Source organism: Geotrypetes seraphini, chromosome 15 (assembly GCF_902459505.1).
Source record: "Geotrypetes seraphini chromosome 15, aGeoSer1.1, whole genome shotgun sequence".
In the NCBI taxonomy this organism is placed as follows: domain Eukaryota; kingdom Metazoa; phylum Chordata; class Amphibia; order Gymnophiona; family Dermophiidae; genus Geotrypetes; species Geotrypetes seraphini.
In genome coordinates, this window is record NC_047098.1 from 56,718,241 (window position 1) to 56,740,287 (window position 22,047).

At 41.6% G+C, this 22,047-nt stretch overlaps 1 protein-coding gene across 7 annotated transcripts in view; it reads left to right on the top strand.

The window, feature by feature from the left end:
• GTF2IRD1 (GTF2I repeat domain containing 1) overlaps window positions 1-22,047 on the top strand; it is a 224,296-nt gene that overhangs the window by 190,263 nt on the left and 11,986 nt on the right. For 5 of the 7 annotated variants that reach the window (XM_033922239.1, XM_033922238.1, XM_033922234.1 and 2 more), the window contains 3 exons: window positions 1,174-1,221; window positions 8,986-9,063; window positions 17,641-17,833. In XM_033922239.1, coding sequence (XP_033778130.1) covers window positions 1,174-1,221; window positions 8,986-9,063; window positions 17,641-17,833 — 319 coding nt within the window. The remainder of the gene's footprint in view (window positions 1-1,173; window positions 1,222-8,985; window positions 9,064-17,640; window positions 17,834-22,047) is intronic. The other 2 variants (XM_033922236.1, XM_033922237.1) reach the window with 1 other exon arrangement.

The window sequence follows — 22,047 nt, forward strand, 5'->3', positions numbered from 1 at the left end:
CCCCGAAAGCACGCTAGACCACCAGGTAAGGTCTGGGATGCTGGGAGGAAGGCAGGAGGGAGGCAGGGAAGGTCTGGAATGCAGCTTTATTAAAAAAACACCAAAACCCCAAACCGTGAATAACTGAATCCACGGATACTGAAACCGCGGATTTTGAGGGCTCACTGTAAACCGGTGGGTGGTAGCAGCCGCGGGATGCATTTTCTGCCACTCAGTGACAACGAGCATGAGCGCGTTTGGCGCTCCTGCTCGGCGCTGAGCAGCTTTTTCACTGGTTCCCACAAATTCTCACAATTCGCGAGAATTCCCGGGAGCCAGTCAAAAAGCCGCTCAGAGCCGAGCAGGAGCACCAAAGCACACTTGTGCTCATTGCCTCTGAGCGGCAGAAAAAAATGCATCCCGCTGCTGCTACCACCCACCAGGTTAGCAGTGGGCAAGAGTGTGGAAAGCTTGCTCCTGCCCGCTGCACCTCTGGACCACCAGGGCTAAATTTGGAGGGAGGCCACGGCCCCTGTGGCACCCCCCATTCTGACGCCTATACATCACATGTTTGCCAAGGGGGTGTTATACAAGGGTGAAGAATGGGCAGGGACATAGGCGGGGCTTCCACTTATGCACATAACTTACAGAATTTTGTAAGTTATGTGAGTACCTGCCACACTTAAGCACAGGCACATACCAGTCCTAGAGCTGGACAAGTCAATTGGAGAAAAAGTGATGAAGCCTCTCTCTGATAAATCTCTCCTTCCTCCTTTCCCTCCAACAGTAAGTCATATATATTTATTTTAAATTGTCACCCACAGCATCCAACAATTCTGTGGGTAACACATTTTTAAATAAATAAATGACTTATTGTTGGAGGAAATGGAGGGACTTTTTGATTGCATGGGTTGTTCAAGTTTCAAGTTTATTTCAGGTTGATATACTGCTGAAAGTACATCCTAAGTGGTTTAAATAAAACATAGCTAAAAATATTTTATAATAGGGAGGCAAACAATTAAAATAACGAGGGAGGCTACACAGGATACAAAAGGAAAACAGCAAGGGTTACATCATTCCCACCCCAAAAAAAAAAAAAATTGACGGGGGAGGTCTTGGGGAATTTGTGTATCAATGTAGAATAATGCTGGTGCTCACAGGTGTCTTTTCTCTTTCTTTTGAATTGTGATGTAGCGCCTAGACGGATAACGTCACTGGAAAAAGCTTATGCAGTCATGAATGGTATGTAGCTCCAGCAAATAAACCATAGATAGTAGTAGCCATGAGATGTCTATGGCATTTTAATACAGCTAGAAAACTGGCTTGGAACAGCTCTGGGACCATTTTTCTCTCCCTTCTCACTGCTGCCTCTTGGCGTTGGAAGTTAAACAAGATAAATATGTTTTGTCCTCTTTGTCAATGTTTGCCATGCTGTCCTTTACCATACCTCTGAGAATGTGGTACAGTAGTTAGAGTTGTGGCTTCAGCACCCTGAGGTTGTGGGTTCAAACTCACGCTGCTCCTTGTGACTCTGGGCAAGTCACATAATCCCCCCATTACCCCAGGTCACATAATCCCCCCCCCATTGCCCCCAAGTCACATAATCCCCCCCCCCCATTACCCCAGATTGTGAGATAGGGAAAAATTCTTGAGTTACTGAATAAATTCATGTAAACCGTTCTGAGCTCCCGTGGGAGAACAGTATAGAAAATTGAATGAATAAATAAATTAATTAATAGTGAGCATCCAAGTTAAATGGAATTTTATTATTTCATTTTATTATTTTTTTTTTTGTTTGTTGAGTGTTTGCTCCACAAGGTATGTGTTTTATGCGTTTATTGGGATTGGGTTGAAGATCTGATGTGTCTATAGTTAGATCAGGTGTGAGCAACCTCGGTCCTCAAGGGCCACAACCCAGTTGGGTTTTCAAGATTTTCCCATTGAATATGCATGAGATCTGTTTGCATGCACCTCCTCCGTTGTTTTTGGCAGAGGTTTAGAGCTGGGTTTTCTGAGGCAGCTTCGGCAAAAACGCAGCAAAACCCAGGAGAGTTTAACCCTTTATTTGGCATTGTTGCTCAGAAGCAACATGTGTTTCTATAGCGTTTATGGGAGATCTACATCTCCAAATGCCTGTTACTTGGCACTGTTGCTCTCATTCAACATCAAGTAATGCAAAGCAGCTGTTTTCACCATCTGCAATATATTTAAAAAGAATTTCAAGTGTTGGAAAAATTTTGACTTGGGGCATCTTCACAAGTGCTATGATTGAGAGAAGCAGAGACACAAAGAGAGGGGTTTGACCCCATTTTTGGTCTCCAGTCTACACTTTTGAATATTATACGTGCAGTATAAAAAGCTACTTCTGGAATTTTGTTTATACATTGCCTAAACTTAGGCACCAGTAAGATCCATGCTAAACTAGTATTTTGCAAAGGGTACCCTGCACAGAGCGCCATTGATAGAATAGTAGTTAACATGGATCTCACAACTTTGAGTGCAGCACCTATGCCTGCTGAAACCTGATGTAAATGCTGAGGCTCCCCTTGCCGAGTACTCAGCAGTACACGTTAATCTGCAGCAGTGCAGTCAAGTCTTTGAAAGTTTGGCAGTTTTGCTTCTGTTCTCCTGATGGTTGGTTCCTGAGGAAGGGACTTTGGTCCCTGAAACCAAGCCTGGTTGAACCTTGGAGACTACCGGAGTGTTTAACAAGAAGTTTTATCAGTTCATTAAGAACAGGACAGTCTGAATCATCAAGCTAAGTACTACTGTTATTGACTTTTGTCAGTTTGTGTACTTTAACTCTCTTGGCTGGAGGTGTGGAGCAGGATTTCCACTGTTACAAAAGAGCGGGACTTGGGTGTGATTGTATGTGGTGATCTTAAGATGGCCAACAGGTTGAAAAGGTGGCAGCGAAAGCTAGAAGGATGCTAGGTTGCATATGGAGAGGAATGGCTAGTAGGAAAAAGGAGGTATTGATGCCCCTGTATAAGACTTTGGTGAGACTTCATTTAGAATATTGTGTACAATTCTGGAGGCCACACCTTCAAAAAGATATAAAAAGGATGGAGTCGGTCCAGAGGAAGGCTACTAAAATGGTATATGGTCTTCATCATAAGGCATATGGGGACAGACTTAAAGATCTCAATCTGTATACTTTGGAGGAAAGGCAGGAGAGGGGAGATATGATAGAGACGTTTAAATACCTACCTAATGTAAATGCGCATGAGTCGAGTCTCTTTAATTTGCAGTAAGAGAGCATAGGATGAAGTTAAGAGGTGATAGGCTCCGGAGTAATCTAAGGAAATACTTTTTTACAGAAAGGGTGGTAGATGCATGGAACAGTTTCCCAGAAGAGGTGATGGAGACAGAGACTGTGTCTAAATTCAAAAGGGCCTGGGATAGGCACGTGGGATCTCTCGGAGAGAGAAAGAGATGATGGTTACTGCGGATGGGCAGACTAGATGGGCCATTTGGTCTTTATCTGCCATCATGTTTCTATGTTACTTTCCGAATTATATTGATAGTAATTATAGTGACAGTAATTGCACTATATAAGTTTATTGACTATATTTACTCACACACAGTGATGGTGTGGGGCTAAGTTGTGAGTTTATCTCCCTCTGGAAAAAAGCCCAGGAAGGTTAAGCATAGTGGCTGTGGTTCTTTCTGAACTTTTTGCTGCCTCAAGCTTGCAACCTCACACTGAAAATATACTTCACCGTTATTATATTATTTTGGCGTCAGTTATACAGGTAGGCTCTTTCCCTACACCTTTTGGCAAGTACTGTGCATTTTGTGACTTTTAAGAATATTTTGCAGTCGTTAGGGTTTTTTTGTTTTCTTTTGAGACACAACGAATGCCAGTTGAGTGTGTTAGTGACCTATTCTATAAAATCATGCCTAATTTCTGGGAATGCCCCAACTCACCCATGCCCTTCCCATGGCCACGTCCCTTTGAGGTGCACTATAACATTTAGACACACATTTTATAGAATAGGGTACAGGGCAGATTCATGCGTAAACCCAAATGAATGCCAATTAACCCCAATTATTGGCTAGCAGCTCATTAATTAGTTTGCATGCTGATTTGGGATCTATGTTCAAATTTTGTCAACCTACATAGAATCCAGGGGTTACTGATTGTAAAATACATGTGATGTGCAAACATTTATGCCCGTACCCATGCAGGTGTAAATGTCCTTGGCTTTAGTTTAACTACAATTCCTATCACGTTTGTGCTAATATTAAATATTATTCTTGCCTCAATTTTTGGTGGCCAGTTGTTCTAGGGGCCCAAGATTCACCTAATTTGGTTTACATAGTTACATAGTAAATGGCGGCAGATAAAGACCTGAACGGTCCATCCAGTTTACCAATTAGTTATACCCATTAAAAATATATGATTAAATTAACTTGTCTCTTCTTTGATATTTCTGGGTCATAGACTGTAAAGTCCACTGTAGGTTCCAAATGCTGAAGTTGCCATCCAAGCTCACTCCAGCCTATCCAACTGTCGTGTTTGCAGGATATCTACCATAAAGTCTGGCCAGTAACATCCTAATGTTCCAAGTTAGTGGATGCCCTCCCCAGCCCATCCTACACCAAATCACCACATATGGGACATAGACCGTGCAAGTCTGTCCAATACCGGCCTTAGTTCTTTAATTTACGTACTTTGTTTTCTAATTTGAGATCCTCTATGTTTATCCCACGCTTTTTTGAATTCCATCACCATTTTCCTCTTCACCACTTCCCTCGGAAGGACATTCCAGGCATCCACCACCCTCTCCGTGAAAAAGAATCTCCTAACATTGATTTATTTGCCTAGAAGTTGGCACCCTAAAGTGGCAGTTAGGTGCATATGTGCACTAGACATTATAATATAAGGTAGCACCTAAGTGCCATAGGGGGAAATTCTAGAAACGGCGCCTATATATAGGTGATGGTAGGTGCCCTACCGGCGCCTATGTTAAGTAACGTACACTGTTCAAAAGGGCAAAAAAATGACACTCTTAAAGTGCCTACGTGCCTAAATAATACATGCCAGAATCACACCTATGTAGGCACATTAGACTGCTGGACACCACTGTAGGCGTGGCTAATGCTGGAAGTGGCGTTAGGCGGTCTAAAGCATCTACATAGTCATGATTCACGGCATAGATAGGCACCAGAAATATAGGCCTGGAAAACCCTGGCCTACATTTCAGGTGCCTATCTTTCACACAGGCACAATTTTTTGTGGGGCACCGTCATTTGATTGGCACTCGATCAGCAGCTGCATAGAGAATCTGGGCCATAGTACCTAACTGCAGGAGAGGCATACACATGGACAGGTCATAGGTGTGTCTTTCAGTTACACACATACCCCAAATTCTTCTATACAGAGTGCCAAAAAAATTGGTGGCGACCAGAATGGTGCATACATGATTCTATAAAAAGCACTTGCCATATATAGAATCATGCCTTGCATCCATACAAGTGCCTAACGTTTAGGCACACTCATTTTAGGTCACTGAAAACCAGGCCTAAATACTTGTGTCTAAGTTGTGTGTGTATTAGGTATACTCAATAACAGTGCACCTATCTTTTAGGAACATCCACGATCTCCCATGATCCTTCCCTGGCCACACCCCCTTTTGAGATTCCCACCCTACAATTTATGCACACCATTTTATAGAATACACTTAGAAAGTGGTGTGTGCAAATTCTAATTAGTGCCAATTACTTGTTAATTGCCAATTATTGGCGCTGATTAGCTTGTTAAATAAGTTGTACGCACCAATCATCAGTGTGCACCGTTTGTACGCATAACTTTGGTTGCACTATATAGAATCACTTGATATGCCTGCCATTGACGTCGTGAGAGAGCATGCCTACACATGGGCCACCAGTGCTGACTTTACGCTAGTATGGTATAATGGAATCTTGGTGCCAAGATATAGATTGGTGTTACACACATGATATTGAAGCATCTAAACTCAGGTGTCAATTTATATAGTTGCCTCCTATGTGTCTTTATAAAACAGAGGCATAGTAGGTAGAGTGAAGGAACATGGTGTACCCTTGTTTGACTTTGTAATTGAGCCAAATTAGAGGGTGGGATAAACAGGGAGGGCTTTGAGGGCAATTGTTAAAGTGGGCTCTGTTGTACAGTCTTTTGGAATTTATAAGTTGCTGTTATGGTAGCTGCCTATTATTTGGGTTTCTTTTTGGTCATTAATAAAAATTTATTAATACAAAAAAAATCTGTCAGAAAAAGTGAGGAAATATCAACAACACGTATCCAAACAACCCCACTTTCAAAATCTCTGTACTGAACTATTTGGAAAATATTATGTTCCTTAAAAAAAGGTTCCAAATAATTTAGTATAGAACAGTGGTTCCCAACCCTGGAGGACCACCAGCCAGTCGGATTTTTGGGATAACCCTAATGAAAATGCATGAGAGAGTTGCATATAATAGAGGTGACAGCCATGCAAATCTGCTCCATGCATATTCATTAGGGCTATCCTGAAAACCTGGCTGGCTGGTGGTCCTCCAGGACAGAGTTGGGAACCACTGGTATAGAGAATTTTGAGAGTGAGTTTGATTGGAAATTGGCTGTTATAAGAGAGACATACGATCCTTCTAGCTCTGTAAACTTGCACCTCAAATTTCTAACACTGGCCCTACCTATGTACCTTGATAAAATAGAATAAAAATCATTGCCTATTAGAGAATGACATGGGGACAAATTTTTCCCTGTCTCTGCAGGAACTCAATTTCCCTGTCCTGTCCCCTCGAGTTTTGTCACTGTCCCTGTTCCTGCCCCATTCCTGTAAGCCAGCCCTGCACAAAATAAGGACCTCGGGCCGCATGGGGTCCAAAATGGCTCTCACTGCAGCCTGGCTCTCACTCTGCTCTCCCGCTTCTGCTCTTCCCTCCTAGTCTCGCCTTTAAAAGCACCGCTGCTGCCGCTTTCAAGAACCAACAAGTTAATTACGGCAGGCTACAGAGCGAACCTAGCAGGCTGCTGTCAGTCTCCACACACATTCCATCTGCCGCGGTCCTGCCCCGACATCAGAGGAAGGGCGGAACTGCGGCAGAGAGAACGTGCTTCGGAGGTCAATGGCAGCCTGCTAGGTTTACTCTGCAGGCTGCCATAATTAGCTTAGCGGCGGACCGGGAAAGATGATCTCTCTTGCTTGGCACAGGAAGCAGCAGAGGTAAGGCCCCGCTGGATATGGAGAGAGAGACAGAAAAGGACCTTGAGGAGGGGCGGGCGGGAAGAGAGAGACAGAAAAGGACCTTGAGAAGGGGCGGGAAAATAGACTTGAAGACAGGGAAAGACAGGGCAGATGCTGGACTAGAGGAGGTAGAGAGCGGAAACACCCTGAACCGAGGAGAGAAAGATGCCAAGCCCTGGGGAGGGGGAAGACAAAGAGATTGAGAGAGACAGAAAGACCTGGATCAAAGGTGGGAGGACTAAAAATGTTAGCAGAAGGAAGATAGAGAGATCGAGAAACCTGAAACAAAGGGGAGGCAGAAGAGAGGGGGGCAGATGTTGGTCTTGGGAGTGTATAGAGAGAAGAGAGAGAGAGACTGCAGAGAGGTGGAAAGATTCTGGACCACGGAGGGAGGAAAGAAGGAGAGAGAAGCAGAGAAAGACCTGGAAGAAAGGAGAACAAATGCTGGAGGGGGAGGGGGGTTGTAAGCAGAAGAAAGACAGGACCAAAGGGGAAAGACAGGAGGCAGATGCTGGACTATGGGAGGTGCAGACAGAATGGGAGAAACCCTGAGGAAGATCAGAGAGATGGAAGATCATAACAGAGGAGGGAAAGAGATGGAGACCTGGAACAAAGTTGTAACCCATTCTGGGCTCTTTTAAGAGGACAGGCTAAATAAATAAAGGTGGTGGTAGGTACAAAGGAGAACTGACACTGGAGCTGGGGAGGGTAAGCAGAGGGAAAAGAGATAGAGACCTGGACCCAAAGGGGCTGGGGCTGGATTGTGAAAGAAATGTTGGATGTACAGTCAGAAGGAAGTCCAACCAGAAACTAATTAAATCACCAGACAACAAAGGTAGGAAAAATGATTTTATTTTCAATTTAGTGATCGAAATGTGTCAGTTTTGAGAATTTATATCTGTTGTGTGTATATGAAAAATAAAAGGAAAAAAATTGCATTACAATTAGTAAAGGGGGCAGGATCTGGGGCACAGCTTGGGTGGGTTTAGGGCAGGTCTCTGGTTGGGGGTACTTAGCTTGAAGTAGTTGAGAAACACTTCTGTAGGCAATCAGCTGCCACCAGTGCCTCTCCTCTCCTGCTCTCTTCCCTGCTGGCACCCCCTACCGGTGTCTCAGGGCCCATCTGGAAGGCCTCTGTGCATGCATGGATGTCAACGTGATGATGTCACGCATGCGTGTGATGTATTCACGGCAACATCCGCGCACTTCCGGGTGCCTCATGCCGCGGCCACTGCCTACGGTCCTTGCTATATTTTCCAACTTCGTTTTGGCCCCGGATCATTTTTGAGTTGTGCAGGCCTGCTTTAAGCTCTGCCTTAGCTGCACAGTCCTCAAACACTTATGATTTTAAAGGGTTTGAGGCTTGTGCAGATGAGGACAGAGCTTGCAGGAATGAAGCAGGGACAGGAAAAGAACTCACGGGGACGGGACAGGAAAATTAGTTCCTGTGTCATTCTGTAGTGCCTATGTGATCTTCATCCAAAAACAACCTGGTAAGGGCATCACCTTCTTGAGGACTATAATAAACTGTAGAGTTACGAGAAATAAAAGACCATGTGTTCACTTTTTCAGCATTTATCTAGGTATTTGGTAAATCTAAAAACTGGAATACCCCGTTTAAATAAATATTTGGAAGGTAAATAGATGCCTCATAATAACTGATAGGATCACTTAAGATGCTATTGGGGATTTGACCAGCCACCGGACTTGTCTCTGAATCTAAACTGAGATAGTGTCATTCTTTTTGTACGCTGTCAACTTCTTTCTCTATTTTCAGATGACGAGGACTCCAACAGACTCGGGGAGAAGGTTATCCTCAGGGAGCAAGTAAAAGAGCTTTTCAATGAGAAATATGGTTTGTTCTGTTTAATATGAAATTTTCTTTTCATATTGTCAGTTCTTTTTTTTTTTTTTTTATAATTCTTTATTAATTTTCACATCACATTCTAAAGTGCATTAAATTTTACACACAAATATTATCATAAACAGCACTTATATTCAATCAATATCAATACAAAATATACTTTCCCCCCCTTTTCATTATAACCAAAAAGAATACAAAATGCCTATCCCCCCTCCCTTCCACCCTCCCTGGATGAATGTGCAAAACAAGTTAAAAATAAAACAATACACGACTACTCGGAGTTAACAAAATTCGTTAATGGGCCCCATACTAATTTTTAAAAATTATAATGACCTAATGTAACTGAATTAATTTTTTCAAATTTATAACATAAACATAAAGACTCCCACCAAAAGGAAAAGTTAAGCCTGTCCCAATTTTTCCAATTTTTGGTAACCATCTGCATGGCAATCCCAAAGGTCAACTAACTGCTGTTCAGCTGGGGTTTTCTAGGTCACTTCCTCAGTTCCTTTTTAAGATACCACTAGATTTGGTAGGACTGACTATTCTCACATCTTCTCCTTATTTCCTTTTCAATAATACTTCTTGCCAAGCAAAATGTTAATTTTGACACTCAGGTGTAACAGTAGCATCAAAGTAACCCAGTCCTCGGCATAAGGCAGTCTTTTCCTTGTGTTTTACTATACTATATGGTGTCTTATATTCTATATCATATCACCCCTGTCCCTCCTCTCCTCTCCTCCAGAGTATACATGGTCAGGTCTACTACTACTACTACTATTTAATACTGAAAGGCGTACGCAGTGCTGTACATTTTGACATTTAATAGACGGTCCCTGCTCGGAAGAGCATATACAATTTAACTTGGACAGATAGATATGACATATAGGGTTGGGGATGCAGAACCCAACATGAGAGGAATTAGGAAAATGCATAGGGAGAGAAATTGAACAATCATAGATTGAAGTAATAAATTTGACAAAACATTTTCAGATGAATTAACTTTAATAATGATAAAGAACAGTAATTTGTAGAAGGTGAGGGACGTGAAGAGAATGCAAGATCTATTTGAAAAGAAGTCTAAGGATGAAGAATGACAGAACAAGGCTGAAAATGCAAAGGGTTAGGAAAAATAAACACTACACCACCAGGTGATCAGGAGAAGGAGTTCTTAAATGTATTTACAGTATAGTGGTACCTTGGTTTAAGAGCATAATTCGTTCCAGAAGCATGCTCTTAAACCAAAACACTCGTATATCAAAGCAACTTTCCCCATAGAAGATAATGGAAACTTGAACAATTCGTTCCACATCCCCAAAAACTTAATTACCATTACGGACGCCTCCACCGCTGACTCTGCCACAGACCCATCCATGCGGCTCCTCCAATTCTCCTCCTCTGCTGCTGTTGGCTGCCTCTCACTGCCGGGTGGTGCTGGCTAAGCAAACGCCGCCACTGCCGCCGCCGCAACAGAGCCCGACTGGACACTGTTAGCTCTGCCGCTCCCGGACGCTGCCCCCCCTCCCCCCGGATGCCACTACCCCCTCTGCTGGGACTCTCAAGTGCTGGCTCACTCCTGCCAGACGCACCCCGACTCCCATGCTCCACCCAAGGCCACCAGCGCTTCTATCGCCTCTTCCCCCCCCCCTCCCCGACTGGCCCTGTCTGTACCCCTGCACCACCGGTGATAAAAGTGCCTGCTGCCGGTCTCGAATCTCGGTGAGGATGAGATCCAGAAGGCCTTGAGCATGCGCAGATGCTCAAGGCTCAGCAGCAGACCGGCGGCAGGCACTTTTATCACCAGCGGTGCAGGGGGAAGGACAGGGCCAGTGGGGAGGGGGAGGGGAAGAGGCGATAGAAGCGCCGGTGGCCTCGGGGGGAGCAATACTGTTGGTTCCCGTGGTCGGGTCGGGTTGGGTGGGGGCTCGCAAATCGAGTCAATGCTCGTCTTGCAAAACACTTGCAAACCAGGTTACTCGTAAACCGAGGTTTGACTGTATTTTTATTTCAGAAGCTACTGCCAGGTTCAGGCCCCAAGCGGGCCAGTCCCAGATATACCTAAGCCAGTTTCCTGGTTTGTGTGTGAAGGAAAAGGGGATTGAAGAGTATAGTTAGAGGGGTACTACACAGGACAAAATGTCTTAAATAAAGGATCACTTACAGGTCACTGACCTGGGGGGCTGCCACGGGAGCGGACTACTGGGCGCATTGGACCTGTGGTCTGACTCAGCAGAGGCGATGCTTATGTCCTTATGTTCTCAGGTCTTTTTTTCTTTTCTGTTGGTTGCTTGCTCAGTCCCAGATATACAGTAACACTTAACTGGATAGCGTCTCTGAATATTCCCTCTGACTCCCAGTACACTAAACTCAGTGATATACCAAGGGCAATGTGATGGTATGGTCCACCCCTGGTGCAGGACATAAGGTCGTCTTATATTTCATATTATTCCAATTGGATTCAATGTGAATTACATCACAAGAAGTTCTGCAATTAGAGGAGAATAACAATGTTTAATTAGTTTCTGCAGAGCACTAAAAATAAAATATATATTATATATATATATATTTTTTTTAAATGTATATATTATAATATATATAAAACTACCAGTGGCAACAGCACTATGTTATATCAGAAAATAAATACATTTGTAAAGCAAGCTAAGTTCTATTCTCATTATCTAATGACTGATATTAGAAATCAAATGTGAAATTATTCCATTGAAAGTGATAAGAATTTTTGGAAAATCACATTGATATTGCTAGTTATTGACTGCACAAGTTAATGCTTTTTAACACACACAAATTTAGCTTTCATCAATCTGAATTAAAAAAAAAAATAAGCCGGGGTTTTTTGACCAATGATGATGTTCATAGCCCCATTAGTGTTTTTGCAAGTCTCTGGGTTCACTTAGAGACATGAGACAAGATGGCGCCATAGTGAATGGACGTTCTGTGTAGAGTTCCCGCTGGTTTGCTGCTGTGCTTGGAAGCAATTTTCACTATGCCAAAGAAAAGGGGCAGGGTGGCAGTTTCAGCCCAACAACCAGAACTTGCCCTAATGCAGCAAGGAGTTCTCACGGGATTCTTCTCCTCCTCGCCTTGGGGCGCTCCCACTGAGCTGGACATGAAGGAGGCGCCAGCTATGGGAAGCGAGATTTCGCTTAGCCCCACAGGACCAGCGCCTCCCTTGCAGCTGAGAGAGAGGGGAGTGCCTGCAGCGATGGCGGCGGCAGAATCAACGCTGTCTATGGAGCTTTCGGGTTGGCTGGCCCCCAGGATACTGCGGCTGGAGAATCTTCAGCGAGGGAGGATATTGGAATCCTGGTGCAGAGAGGGGAAATGCCATCTATTCAGCCCCTCATTAGACCTGCCGAGATTACCCTCGATTTGATTTGGACTGTACTAGATTCCCTCTAAAAGGTATGTCTGGGAATCTTTCCTCTTGTTCAAGAGCAAACTTTAAAGGTAAAAAAATGTGTAGAGAACTTGAAGACCCTAAGGGGAGAAAATCAGTGGTTTAGATAAATTAGTACAAGGTGTTCAAGCAACTTGTGGAACTGTTGTCCAGGACAAATGAGTCTTATTGAGGAAGATAGAAAATTATATGAAACAACTGAATTTAAGATTGCTGACCTTTCCTAAAATGATTACTATGTCGCCTAAAGAAATATTTTACAAATTTTTGAAGGAAGTTCTCTAATACCCTGGAGAAGGTCTTCTTCCTCTGCATAAGATATATTTTTTGCCAGTTTCTCCTAAAAACCCTTCCTCCTCTGAACCTGGAGATTTGCCTTATGTAATTTCTTCAAGTCCATTAGATCTTTCTAATATACTGGAAAACTCTCAAGAGGAAGTTGTATTGCATTCTACGCTTTTGGTAACATTTGTATTCCAACAGGATAAGGAAGCACTTCTTCGCCTTTTTTTAGGCATAAAGAAGTCTCCTTTCTGAATGGAAAAATTTCAATTTTTCAAGATGTCTCAAGATCCATACAAACAAGAAGGAAAAGATTCCTGCAGATGAAAGAAAATTACGTTTCCCTTGTAAATGTATGATTTATTTGGATCAAAATTCTTATGTTTTTCTGAACCCTCTCAATTACAATTTTTCTTAGAAGGAAAGGGGACCAAGTGAATCATATTGTGCTAATCCATTTAAATGAATGGGGAGGAGCCACTATTAACAAATTTGGAAATGTTTATTATAGTTTTGTTTAAATATCACTCCTTCTGATATGTGTTTTGGCAATATGCCTGCGTCAGGGGTCACATATGATTGAGTTGGAACAATCTGTAAAATGCAATTTATTTAACTAAATGTATCCCACACATTGCTGTGTCAGGTTTGTCAATAAAGTTTGTTCCACTCCTATTCTGGTGCCATTTGTGTTTTCTTTTTGCTGCCTTGCAATTCCCTCTCCTCTAGCATATAGTCCTGGTCCTGGACTCCTCCTAGGTGCTAACATTTACACACATGTTGCACTTATGTGCATATATGCTAGCATGCTACCTAAGCACTGGAGGATTGGTCTCTAAGAAATCAGCCCCAAGATTGCAGTTGGTTCAAATTATTGTGGCTAAAATTAGAATTTCTGGCCATAGATGGAACACATTCTTTTGATTCAGCTTCATATAATAATACCTTTTTAAATTTTAAGTATTATCTTAGGCATGGTTCCAATGTATTTGATGACCTATCTCGGTGTTTCCAAAACTGTGTACAGTGTACCCTGAAACACTGCAGCAAGCTCATAGGGGAGCTGCGGAGGAGATGCAAACAAGCTGCCAGTCTGGAACCTCACCTCCCTTACCCTAACAAGAAACCTCTCTTCTTTCCCCCAAGCTGTAGCTTACAATCTTTGAGCCACCAGAAGCTTAAATACACTGCTTTTGATGAACCAGAAGCTTTCCCTCTGCTGCAAAGTCCTGCCTTTATGGGGACAGGAAGTTGAAGCAGAAGGGAAAGCTTCACCAAAGGCAATGTGTTTAAGCTGTGGCAGCCAAAGATCACAAGCTACAGTATGGGGAAGGGAGAGAGAGGTACTGGATCCCACAGGGGTGGGGGAGTGGGGGGTGGAAAGAGGAGAATTCTGTACCCTATTGGAAGGAAAGGATAAGCAAGAAAAAAGCCAAATCATGGGGGGGGGGGGGGGGGGGGGAGGAAAGAAGGAAGGAGACAGATGCCAGATCAGGAAAAGGGAAGAAAGGAATATAAAGGAGAGAAGGCAGACCATGGGGAAGTGAAGGAAAGTAGAGAGATGCCAGATTATTGGGGGAATAGGAGAGGGAAGGAAAGGAGAAAGATACCAGATGTGGGGGAGAGATGCCAGACTGAGGTGGGAGAGAACTATTAGGTATTTCTTTTGACTTGGAGCACTGTGCAAAAATTACTGATACATTTAAGCGTGCCTCGAATCAAAAGTTTGGGAACCACTGACCTATATTTTTACATACTTGCCAAGCACCCTCACTCGCAGAATGGTTTAAGATTCTCCAAGAATAGACTCTTTTGGGGAAGTCACATTATTATGGAATCTCTTGCTGGATTTTCTGTAATTTAAATCAAATTATGGCTTTTCAAAAAGTTCTTAAAACTTAGGGCTCCTTTTATTAAGCTGCGCTAGCGGTTTTAGTGCGCGCTGCATTGCCCCACGCGCTAAATGCTAATGCCAGCATTGAGCTGACATTAGTTCTTGGCGCGTAGCATGGGGTTAGCACGCGCGGCCATGCAGCGCACGCTAAAAACGGTAGCACACCTTAGTAAAAGGAGCTCTTAGTTATTTTTCATTACTGCTACAACTTTTCGTTAGTTGCATCTTGCTTCTGTGTTTTATACTGATATCTGTATTATAAATTAATTTATTCTATTGTTTTAATATTATTATTTTGTTTATATATTGTTTTGTGATCTGTTGCTTTTGGTAGTGTGAAGTAGGATAGAAATGCTATAATTAAATTCCTTTTGAAAATATGGTTTGTTAACATTTGATTCAACTAATAGTGCAAGTTAATAAGTGTGTTTTATGTTAATGGTATGTTTTTATATTATTATTTGCAATATTGTAAGCTTTAGTATCATATTTTTATTAACAGAAGGGTAAGAAATGGGACCCAACCATCTGTTCATAAACCCAGTCCTCGAAACGCACCCATCCGCTCAGGTTTTCAGGATATGCACAGTGAATATTGTTGTGCCTTTGCACTAGTCTTTTAACTGTTGTGGTCTCATATAGCATATAGTCCAGGGCCCAAACTCTTAGGCAGACATATACTACACTATCCAAGAAGTATAACCTTAGCAAACCAACACACACTGGAGTCTCTATAATTTTCTGAAACTTTATTGAATAAATGTAGTTGCTGTATTCACACTTAGTAGGTTTCTCAGAAGTTCACTGCCCCAAGGCAAGAGTCTCCAAAGTTCTGAATGTTGCAACAGGAGATAAAAATGGAAGCTTGAGAAGAAGAAGGATTTGTGGCAAAGATGAAGGAGTACTGTAATTAGGTAGATTAAAGTATTTCAAGTTCTAGAAGTGAGAAGATCAATCATTCATACTTATGGTCAAATATCGTCAGATAAAAAGACTAGTTCTGTGCAGAGGGGGAACGTTTGCTTCTGATGGAAAGAAATGCGTGACTGAGCCTGAGACAAAGGGTCTGAAGGATACACCAAACAAGGCTAGGGGGGTGAAGAGAAGACACCAATAGGGACAGAGCTTGATAACAGGTTACAGAGAGCGTTCATACCCAGGGCAAAGGTTGTGGAAATGACTAGAAAATACAGCAGGGATTAAGCTCAGCTGAGAGAGAGAAAGGAGGAGGGTCTTTACGGAAGGAACCACTAACAGGGAAACTTATACAGGCAAGCAAGAGTGGGTGCAGTATATACAAGACTACATTACACACAATGCATTGCTTGCATATCATGGCAGGAAATAACTGCAGCACTAATTCAAGGAAGTGAGAATAACATTAATACATTTTAGAGCCATGTCATAAACTAGTCAAAGGCTGCAGGGGGGCAGAATATGTCATAAAATTAGTAGAAGGCTGCCAGGGGCAGAACAAATATACACAAGATAAATTGGCATGCTTTACCTCTATTGTATAATAATAATAATAACAGTTTATATACCACAGGACCGTGAAGTTCTATGCAGTTTACAATGATTAGAAAGATGCTACAAATTAAGTGGAACTTACAGAGTTGGAGATTAGTAGCTAACAGTTTAAGAGATCAGTTGTTATGGGAGAGATTGAAATGGGAGATTGTGATGGGAGAGATTGTGCAGATCAGCTACCTAGGTACTTCATGAACAGGAATGTTTTTAGGTGTTTCCTAAATTCACCATAGTTATTTGCGTGCATAATTAGTTTTTCCAGGTCTTTGCCCCATAATGCTGTTTGATAAGAGAGAAGATGTTGATGGTGTCTTTTAAATTTACATCCTCTAACCGGTGGGGAGACGAACTTCAGGTGTGCGCTTCTCTTATGTCTATTGGTTGAGAAGGAGAAGAGGTCAGTTATATATTTAGGGGCTAAACCGGATAGTACCTTAAAGCAAAAACATTCCAGCTTGAACTTCGCACGTGCCTTCATCGGCAACCAGTGCAGGAGGCGGACTTCTTCAACCCAAAGATCAACCTGACTGCCGCCACATTCTGCACCAGTTGTAGTCTCTGCATGTTCTTCTGGAAGATTGCCAGATGGGCAATATTACAGTAATCGAGATGGCTTAGTATTAGGGATTGTACCAGAATTCTGAATGATGAAGCGTCAAAGTATGCTCTAATGGACCTAAGCTTCCAGAAAGTAAAAAAAACCCTTCATGATTAGGCCTTGGTCCTGTATTACCCCAGAACCTTCATTGTAGGTTGAATAGGGTAGCTGAGTTTGTTGATGCATAGTGATGTTGTAGTGAGAAGTGGGTTTGGCGAGGCTACAAAGAATTTAGTTTTTTCTGAATTAAGCTTCAGTCTAAATTCTGTCATCCATTGTTCCTTCAAGTTTAGTACTTCTGTTGCCATAGGGGTAGCTTCAGAGAGAGAAGTAGTGAATGGGATAATGAATGTAAAGTCATCTGCGTAACTAAATAATTTTATAACCCCGTTGGGCCAGCTGCGCACCTAGTGATGACATGTAAACATTGTAGAGCAGTGGGGATAATGCAAATCTAGCTCATGGAGGAAAGTGTGGCCTAGTGGTTAAAACTACAGCCTCAACACCCTGAGGTTGTGAGTTCAAACCCCGCACTGCTGCTTGTGACCCTGGGCAAGTCATTTAATCCTCCACAACCCCAGGTACATTAGATAGATTGTGATCCTGTCGGGACAGTTAAGGAAAATGCTTGAGTGCCTGATTTGTAACCTGTTCTGAGCTCCTTTGGAAGGATGAGCTATAAAAATCAAATCAAATATTCATTGCAAGTATTGTATTCTGAAAACCTAATCAGTTAGGTGTGTAGCAAGGACTGGATTGAGAACCACTGGATTAAGCAAATAAGAGTATTATAATCTGAGCTATAGTGTCAGGAATCTTTACGCTTGATTGTATGCTTCACTCTTTCAGGGGAGGCCTTGGGTTTGAACCGGCCAGCTCTGGTGCCATACAAACTCATCAGGGATAATCCCAAATCTCTGGAAGTCACTGGGCTTCCAAGCGACGTCCCTTTCAGGAACCCAAATACCTATGACATCAGCCGGTTGGAGAAGATCCTGACAGCCCGAGAGCAGATTCACATGGTGGTTAGAAACCAGTTACAGTAAGTTTCAACTAAATACTTCAAGTGGTTTTGTCCTTTCGGATCAGATCTCCTGCCCTGTGTGAAAGGAGTTTCCTGCTCTGGTCTGCTCCCTAAAATACTTTTGCATATCACAAATCCATCTTCTGAAAAAATAAAGGAGTGAGGTCTGAAATTGTTCTCGTGTTTTATTCCCAAAAATGTATGTTTCAAGTTTATTAATTTTTGATATCCCGCAAATCATATAACAGCTAAGTGGCTTACATAAAATATAAGTACAAATAATTAATAAATAAATAAAAGATAAAAACATTAAAACAACAAAATAATTATAAAACAACAGGAGGATAAGAGAAGAAATTCAATTTATGATAGAAAAGTATAGGGAAAGGATAACACATGAGGTATAGGGATAGTCTATATGTTTCATCTGGTGAGATAGATATTACAGATTATAAGAACTGATGCTTATAAAAAAGCATAGGAAAATAGAAAAGTTTAGAGATCTTTCTTAAAAATTTGTAGTGAAGTCTGAAGTCTAAGGCTACTAGGAAGAGCGTACCATAATTCTGGACCCTGAATGAATAAATATTTCTCTAAAAGTAGGAACTTCTAAGCAATTGTTATTTAGAGATCTTAGAGTTTGAGATGGAGTGTAGGGTGTCAATTTTGAGAATTTATATCTGCTGTCTATATTTTGCACTATTTTTGTCTATTTTTCTATAGTTGTTACTGAGGTGACATTGCATATTTTATGTTTAAATATATTTATTGATTTTCAAATCATATAATCAAGAATACCTTGTACAGAAAGCAAATTAGCAATTCTACATAAAGCAAGAAACATTCCAATAACATTAAATCATATATTAACTTAAAATGCTCAAGTCCTCAAATTTGGATCCAAGATTTCTTATAAAATAAAACAAAGATAGAAGAATTGAACTTAATGTACACTCTTTCATAAAGTTAGCTGGAAGGCTGATTGCTGGGATTAACCAATAGTCATAGAGCTTATGATTTTTCTACCTCCAATCGGGAGAGCGCTAAAAAAGAAGTCAACTGATTAGGCTCAAAGAAAACATATTTAACTGATCGGTGATGCACTATACATTTACAAGGGTGTCGCAAATAAAAAGTAGCACCCAAAGATATAACACCTGGCTTCAACAAAAGAAATTCACGACGACGCCTTTGCGTCTCTCGTGATAAATCAGGAAATACCTGCACTTTACAACCCATAAATTCTTTCTGTCTATTTTTAAAGAACAGTTTTAACAACCATACTTTATCAATAGAGAGAGCTACTGTTATAATCAAAGTGCTCGATTCTACAACCTCTTTATCTGATTTTTCCAATAACTCTGATACATCCAATAGTCCTTGATCCGACGGCTTTTTTGGTAATTTAATCTTATTAGGTAAATAATAGACTCTTGATAAAGGAGGTAATGAATCTTCTGAGGCCCCCAAAACTTCAAGAAAATATCTTTTAAACATTTCTCTAGGAGGTGTCAGTGGAAGCCTAGGAAAATTAATGATTCTTAAGTTATTGTATCTCGAGTTATTTTCTAAGTTCTCCATCTTTCTTCTAAGATTGATATTGTCTTTCATTAAAGTTTCCTGTAATTGTTTGGATGATTTAATGTCCTGTTCAAGCTTTTGAACAGAGGAATTAGAGGCAGTCATATCTTTTTTCAGTTCTTTAAGTTCAGTAGAATGTTGAGATAATTTCCCCTCAATTAACTGAAGTTTGGGACTTATGGTCTTCACTAGTCCGGCCATAAGATCCCATAGTGAGTCCAGAGTTACTTCTGAGGGTTTTTCCAGAGAAATTACAGGTAAAGAAATGTCATAGTGCTCACCGTCCAGTTGAATAACTTGACGCTGTCCCTGAAGGTTAACTCGCCTCTCAGATGATTCCCCCTCAGCTTCTTCAAAGGAGCTCATATCCATAGGAGCTCCTGTCAGCAGGCTCTGTGATGGACTACTTGCCTCAGGGGAAGACAAGACCCCGACCTCCGGGGTTACCTTACCCCTTGGAGAGCTGCTTAGCTGAGGTTGCGGGGGCGGCGCCCTAACGTCGGGGCTCAAAGATGTCTCCAATCCCGGAGGAATCTCCACGGCCTCACTGACGCCGCTACTCCTCTGCGGGCCTCCCTCCGACGCCGAAAAAATACCCTGCATCCGTCTGATGAGTTCCCCGATGTCACCAGCCGCGGGGGTGGCCGTGGGCCGCGAGGCACCAGCGGCACTACGGCCCCTCCGTTTAGGCATCGGGTAAGTAATTGAACCGCTTGAAAATTGTTTGAAAATTGTTTGAAGAAAAATCCTCAGAGCGGCATCTCAGCGCGTCCAGCCTGACATTGCATATTTTAAAGTCATCTGCCTTAACATCTTTGAAAAAACCCCAAATATAAATGCTAATTAATATTTTCTCTGCATAGAGTGTATTTTGTGTTTTTTTTAATTTTGTGGTTACCATTATGTATTAATAAGATTATATTGTGTGTATATGAAAAATGGATGGAAGAAACTGCATTACAATTAGTATTATTATTATGGAGGTGGACTCAGGGGCGGAGTTTGGGTGGGTCTGGGGCAGAGTTTGGGTGGGTTTGGGGCGGAGTTTGGCCGGGGGTACTCAATTGGTATTTGTTAGGCTTAGGGGGTACTTGACTTGAAAGGTTGAGAAACACTGACTTACAGCATATAACTTACAGCATTTTATAAGTTTCAAGGTTTCAAGGTTTATTAAATATTTGATGAATCGCTATATCTTTATACAAAGCGATGTACATAATAATAAAATACAATTGAGTTAAAATACATACAGTATGTATAAACAATAGAAATCCAACATGACCAACAACAATTGGGAGGGAAGGGGGGTTAAAGTTACATCTATTATGTTGAGAAATACATTTAAGGGAAAAAACATTGGGGAATAAGGGGATTTTAAAAGCGAAATTAATAAAATAAAATAAATTTTAGATATTAAAAGCCTGTTTAAAAAGAAATGTTTTCAGGGATTTCTTGAAGGATAAAATGTCTTTTTCAATTTTTATGTGTAAGCATATGTTCCATCCATGCTTCGCCCATGCATATGCCCACCTTGCAAATATGCACTATGCAAGTTATATGCATATTTATAGAAGAGCGTGTACTCCAGGATTTTATATAGGTTACCCAAATTTGGGAACAAATAAATGGCAGATGCACAGGTAATTAATGAATTGATTGTTGATGACTCATTAACATTAATTGGCACCAATTTATACAGTAGTTAAGAATGCATCACCCCTAGGATCTATTCTATAACACCTGCACCTAAATTTTGTAGCATGCAAGTACAAAGGGGCTGGCTTTGGGAGGAGCATGAGCAAGTTAGAGGGTGTTTCCAGAAATTATAGAATACTATAAAATGCACACCCAGCCAGAAATAGTCTTATAAAGGATAAATATTTTAAGGACCATCAGATGGATATACAGTATTCGATGCAATCATTGCAGCATCTGGATCATTGTCATCAGTCCAGATTGTCTCTTTCACTATCCAGTGTCCAATAATTAATAGTTGAATATTTGTAATTTGAAAAATATCTTCAAGCAAATCTTATTCCCACATATTGATGAAAAGTCTAAATAGTAAAGCACTTCTCTTAACTGTGATGAAAAAGTTGACTGCATTACAGACATACAGTAAACCTCGCCAGCATTTACACCAGGTTTCAGCAGGCGCCCAGCAAAGAGCACTCGGCGACGAGCGCCTTTTGCTGAATACTTTCAAAATGTGGATCTGTCCTGCACCTAACTGGGTGCCAGTTACTGAATCAGGCATTTATTCAGCATTTAAGTGCATACGTGTGCACATAATCACACCTATGCCAGTGTTCTAAACACACATGTATCAGGCATGTCAGTGTTAGCACCTACTTTATAGAATTAGCCCCCTGATAGAATAATAAGGGGCCACCTTACTTTAGAAAGTGTGTAAGTGGCGGTATTCTAGCCATTTACAGTGTAAGTAGCCACTTAGAAAATATATACTAGCAAAATAGGCCTCACCATATACTTTGCCACTGGATGTATGCATGGGCAAAGTTTGGCAGGAGCATAGGTAGAGTGCACAAATACGTGAGTAAGTTATAATGTTCTAGAATTTATACCTATTCTGGCTATCATTTTACCACGGACAATTTCAACAGCTGCTGTACCATACCATACTGATTCTT